The sequence below is a fragment of the Apaloderma vittatum genome, unplaced genomic scaffold, assembly GCF_000703405.1.
Source record: "Apaloderma vittatum isolate BGI_N311 unplaced genomic scaffold, ASM70340v1 scaffold33678, whole genome shotgun sequence".
NCBI classification, from domain to species: domain Eukaryota; kingdom Metazoa; phylum Chordata; class Aves; order Trogoniformes; family Trogonidae; genus Apaloderma; species Apaloderma vittatum.
The window spans coordinates 1,029-6,186 of NW_009731823.1; the positions used below are offsets into that span (position 1 = coordinate 1,029).

The following is a 5,158-nucleotide window of genomic DNA, read 5'->3' on the forward strand; positions in this document are numbered from 1 at the left end:
AAGGCCCAGGGTAATATTTGCTCAAACGGCGGATTAAGGCACTAGCTGGGTCGGGCAAGAATTGTCTGTCCCGTGATCAGGACATGGAACAGGACACAGGCATGAGGCAGAAAGGGGCAGGGATGGCAAATGCAATGACAAAGGCAACACTTGTCCCTCGGACCTCCCGGGAACATCCCAGCTGTGTGAAGCAGCCACCCAGGGCTGCCTCCCCTCCCGTGGCGCAGCAGCCTCGCTGCGGGGCTCAGTCCACGGCAGCAGCAGTTCCTCAGCCTGTGAGCGCAAGTGCTGGGCAAGGAACAAACCTTGCTTGACACGTCTTAGGCAAGCTTGGAAAGCTAGAAATCTGAAAGTACGCAGGAGACAGATCCAAAAACACTGGCTGGGGGTGTAAGGGAGGGAGGTGAACAGTGAAGGACCGGAGTAGGAGGTGCTGAGACTGTGTGGTCTCACACCGTGGGTAGAGGAGAAGGTGCGGGCTTGAGACAAATTGCACCGGAGCAGATGCACTCAAGCACCACGTCACTGCGTTGCATGTTCACAGCTCTGGTAGCACCTGGCTCTGCCCCCAGCGACGGCTCTGGTGTGACTGTGGCCCCGGGGCCCCGCTCCGGGAAGCCAGCAGGAGCCCTGACCCTCCCGGACCCCCTCTTGCACCTGGCCAGTGCTTTGCAGGGTGCTCTCCCTCCCTCCAAATTATCGGCCATGAATTGCTTTTGGAGGCACCTGGTGCTTTGATGCTGCCCCCAGATCTACATAAACACGCAGATACCGATGCAAAGCTGTGGCAGGCACGGACAAAATACTTAACACTTACAGCCCTTGTTACCCTCGGGTTCAGGGGTGGGAGGGAACAGCATTTAAAAGCATCACTTGTGGCACACACTCCAAAAAAAGCCAGGCAGCCCAGCCACATTTGTACTGACATAAAAACCCGACACCGTGGGGCTCCCATTCACGTCTGGGCTGCAAAAAGAAAGAGCAACGAGGTTGAAATCAGCTTGTTTCTCCCCAGAGTTGCCTGGCGTGCAGCAGGGACAGCTCTGCTGCCCGGGTCAGCCGGGGTCACCGGCACCGTGTCCCCCAAGGAGCGTCCCCACGGAGCCTGGCGAAGGGAGCGGGTGCCGGATCTCCAGGGCACTTTGCAAACACAGCCCTTGGCCCTGGGGAGGCTGCCGGGAGCGCGGGCACACACCTCTCCCACTTCCCATATTTTAAAGGTAGGTGAAGTGGGTGTTGGAGTTGTGGAGGAGTACTTCAGGAGAATTCGGAGGGGTTAAACCCCATCCTGTTTATACAGGCCCTTTTCCAGCAGAACCTACTAGCCAAGGGTGCTATCAGTACAACTCCTCCACCCGTAAAGCCACGCTCAAGCAATAATTACGAGTGTTTTGGTTAGGACAGAGCAGGAGAACAAATCTCAGCACCGAGCGCACAGACTTAATTATTGCAAACACCTCACAAGCGCGTCGCAGCTTTTTCACTCTTCCCCAAAGCAGCCGGATTTGGACAAATGAACATCAACGCAGAAAGTCTTAAACCCAAACCTTCTGCTGCCTCCAATGGAAGCTGGTGGCGACCAAAGCAGGAGGGCTCTGAGGATGCGTCGACCAGAACTGCCACAGGCTGATCCAGCAGAGCCCTTTCTACCTGAAAATATTAATCTAGCAGGGCAGGCAAGTCGCTCTCAGCGGCGGGTCACAGCGCATATTCCAGCAGCTCCTCTCTAAAAGCACGTCATAACAAAACCCAGCAACCGGGACAGAGTTGCAAGACTGATAAAGTGACACCTGAGGGCAATAAATCGGAATCTACCCCCATTAAGGTTTCAGAGAAACACTTAAATCTTATCTTAAAGAAATGCAAGTTTATCTGCGGCAATTGCTTTGTCTCTCTTTCTTCTGTTACTCATTATTAAAGACTTGCATATCATAATGTCACAATTGAGCTTAATTAGCAGATATTTAAATGCTATCTACCACGACCAATTTGAACAGACGCTCATTGTCTTTTAGGAAGTCTGAGGTTCAGGCGTGCCCTAATATGCATTCTCCTTCTTTGAGATGCCACCACCAGCACCACCTCCAGTGCACCGCGGCCGTAACACGCGGTGATCAAACCTCACCGAGACTAGAAATGCAGATGCTGGCTTCAGGGGCCATGGTGGAACACTCCCACAGTAAAATTACTTTTGGATGAGAACTCCCCTCTCAAAACCAGGTTTGTTTCTAACTTCCCAGTTAAACCTTCTCATGACTGAAGGTCTTAATCGCTGCCCACACCAAGTAGTAAAAAGGAGAAACTCATGGAAGTTCCAGCACAGATCAAAACCCCGGCAGAAGCCACAGTTCAGCACTTGCACACTGGAAGAGATCGGCTATTTGGGGAAGCGGGAGTTGCAGCGCAGAAGCTGGAGGTTGTTTTGTTTTCCCCTGGCAGGGGAGGAGATGGCAGCTCAGCACTGGGGACCTTCCTGCAGAGCTCAGCTCCGGGCAGCTCCCACTGAACCCATCTCAGCCGCTTCCCCCCGCGGCCCGAGCGAGCCCTGCCCTCCCCAGGAGCAGGAGCCTGAATCCCTGCACCGTGACCTTGCGAAGGAACCACCTGGAAGCCCAGCAGGCAGCGTGTCTGTGGCAGCGGGCTCGGAGCACACTGAAACTCCCTGCAGGGAGCGGGTGTCGCAGGTGGGACAGCTCGAGATGTTTCACCAAGAGGGCTTTGAGGCCCCTCAGCCTTCAGCTGCCAGTGGAAGCCCCAAAGCCCGGGGCTGGTCCCAGGGCTGAACATGGGACCATCCCACTGATTTGTCTGCAGCGGGTTGGTCGTTCCTTGCTGGAACAAATAAAGAGCAGAAGTCGTATTTATTGCATTGATCTCCACAGCAGGAGACTCGAACTGATTTTTATTTCTTCCTTATATTGCGTTTCTGTACTTTTACAGTATTAAAATGATTAACAAAAGCATAAAACTGGAAACAAAACCAATCATTGAGAGTGTCTCCTCCGGCACTCCGAGGCCCGTCATCAGCAGGGGCTGTGCTGGTGTGCTGGCACCCCCACGGAGAGGCTGGGACCAGTCCCTGTCGCAGGACGCACCCTGTTCTCAGGAGGGAAGGATCTGCCTTTCCCAGGAAGCAGGAAGGCACTCAAGGCATGGGCTACTGTTAAGCCTGGCTGGTGGGAATCCTCAAGACAAGGTCCTGGTTCTTCACTGGATAAGCACTCTCAGGGCATGTGCTTTAGATGTCCATGTCAAACTGCTCTTCCTCACCTTTCGAGGGACAAAAGCACAAATGAGTCCCCAAAGTTTCACATGAAATACCAAATATTTTACTGAACAAACCACCATCAGCGGTGCCTCAAGGGTAGTGACAGTTCAGACTTAATAAAACGTCCATTCAGGCATCAAGCCTGATAAGAAAACCATCTCGTAGGAGCAAAATGTAAAAGCTCTGTCCACAGAGGGGATCCAACACCCTGAGTGACAGGAGCAGGCCTAGCAAAGATGCCCTTTAAGTAATTTATTTCTGCCCCTGCACTTCCCTGTAGAAAGGAATGCGAAGAACAACGCTGGTGACGCTCACTGGTACAAACTTCTGTTACCAACGACACAAAAGCACATTTCACAACTCGTTATCCATACAGCTGTTCCCAGGGCTCAGGCCGTCCAGGAGGACGCCAGCGTGAGCGGCGATGATTTATTCCTGCGGACAGGGCTTCTCTGGAGGAGCCAAAACCAAGCTGGCACCCAGCACAGAGCCTGTGTCAGTTTACCAGAAAACCCAGCGAGCCACTAAAGGTCAGAGCAGCGCATAAAAAACCCCACCAAGCAATATTGTCTCTGCAAAAATTCTGCTTAGAGTAAGCAGCCAACTAATGAGCATTCGGATCTTTATTTTTAGAGACAAGACAAATAACCACAGCTGGGAATTTCAGGTTGCTTCAGAAAGTAACCTCACACAAAAAAAACCCAAACAAAAGAGTTCAGGAGCAATGCTTGCTCATGTTGCTATTATAACACTTTTAGTTAAGTGCTCCTGATGTGAAGGGCCCAGTGGCCGTGCTCTCCTGGGGATCACTGCCCCTTGCCAGCTCCAAACTAGAGACAGCAAGAGATACTGGATAATTGATCCCTACGAAGCAGGTATGACAGGCCAGCTACAAAAACTGAGCTCACTCCTACACCAGAAGCCTCAGGGTCAAAAAAAGGCAAGAGGAATTTACAGCTCGGGCTGATATTAAAACCTCCAAGCAAATCCCACCGAGCTGTAATCTGATCTTTTCTAAAAAGGCAAAGCAGCTGCTGAGCGGCCCAGGACATCGAGGTGCAGCCGCAGCTGCCCCTGTTCCCTCACCACAGCACTCTCAACCCAGCAGCAGCTTCCCAAATGCTAAACTGATGCAAACGAAGTGATTAGAACAAGTTACACTTCACTAATTGAAAAAAAAAAAGTCAGGTGGCTGGGGCCCACAGCAGAACCGAACAACCACAAAAACCTAAATACCCGCGTCACTTCAGGCACGCTTGGATTCTGCCAGAAGTTGTCAGAGCACTGACTCCAGCCCACGGGGATCTCCTGGCTCCAGCCCACGCACCCCAGCGAGGGTCTCCACCAGCTCTCGGCACCCACTCACCTGCGCTCGCTTTCTCATCGCAGTTCTGGACATGGTTGTTCTCGATCTTCAACTCCTCCACATTTGGGCTTGTAACGCCTGGAATGTCCGGAAGGTCAGAAGGAGGTGTTTTGGCCACCGGAGAATTGCGGCACTCCATCAAAAACTTACGATCGTAGATGATCCTGGTACCTGGGGCAAGACAAGAACAGTCAGTTTTGAGCATTTTGAGGCACGAGCACAGTCGGGGCATCTTCACCACGGGGTGTGCAAAGCAACAGCAGGAGTCACACTTCAAGCAACAGCTTTTTCTTAACACTTTGCTCATTTTGTGCTACCTGACAAGCAAGCCAGCTACCGCTAACACCACGCTGGCCGAAAAAAAAAGAAGAAATGAAGGCCCCAAGCAGCAGCCAAAGCCACCAGCCTGCTGCAGAGAGAACACAAGGCTCCAAGACCCAGCCTGGCGCTGCACACACAGACCCAGCCCCTTCCACCGAACTCGAGGTCACGACACCCCCCTGAAGGACACAGAGTAAATGGAA

At 52.5% G+C, this 5,158-nt stretch overlaps 1 protein-coding gene across 1 annotated transcript; it reads right to left on the reverse strand.

The window, feature by feature from the left end:
- Nucleotides 1-2,877: 2,877 nt before the first annotated feature.
- On the reverse strand, nucleotides 2,878-4,805 carry EIF4EBP1 (eukaryotic translation initiation factor 4E binding protein 1; the record flags this gene model as incomplete). Its single annotated transcript, XM_009875332.1, has 2 exons — nucleotides 2,878-3,270; nucleotides 4,635-4,805. Coding segments are annotated over 2 exons (203 nt in total), but the record flags the coding sequence as incomplete, so codon positions are not given.
- Between the last annotated feature and the right edge of the window lie 353 nt (nucleotides 4,806-5,158).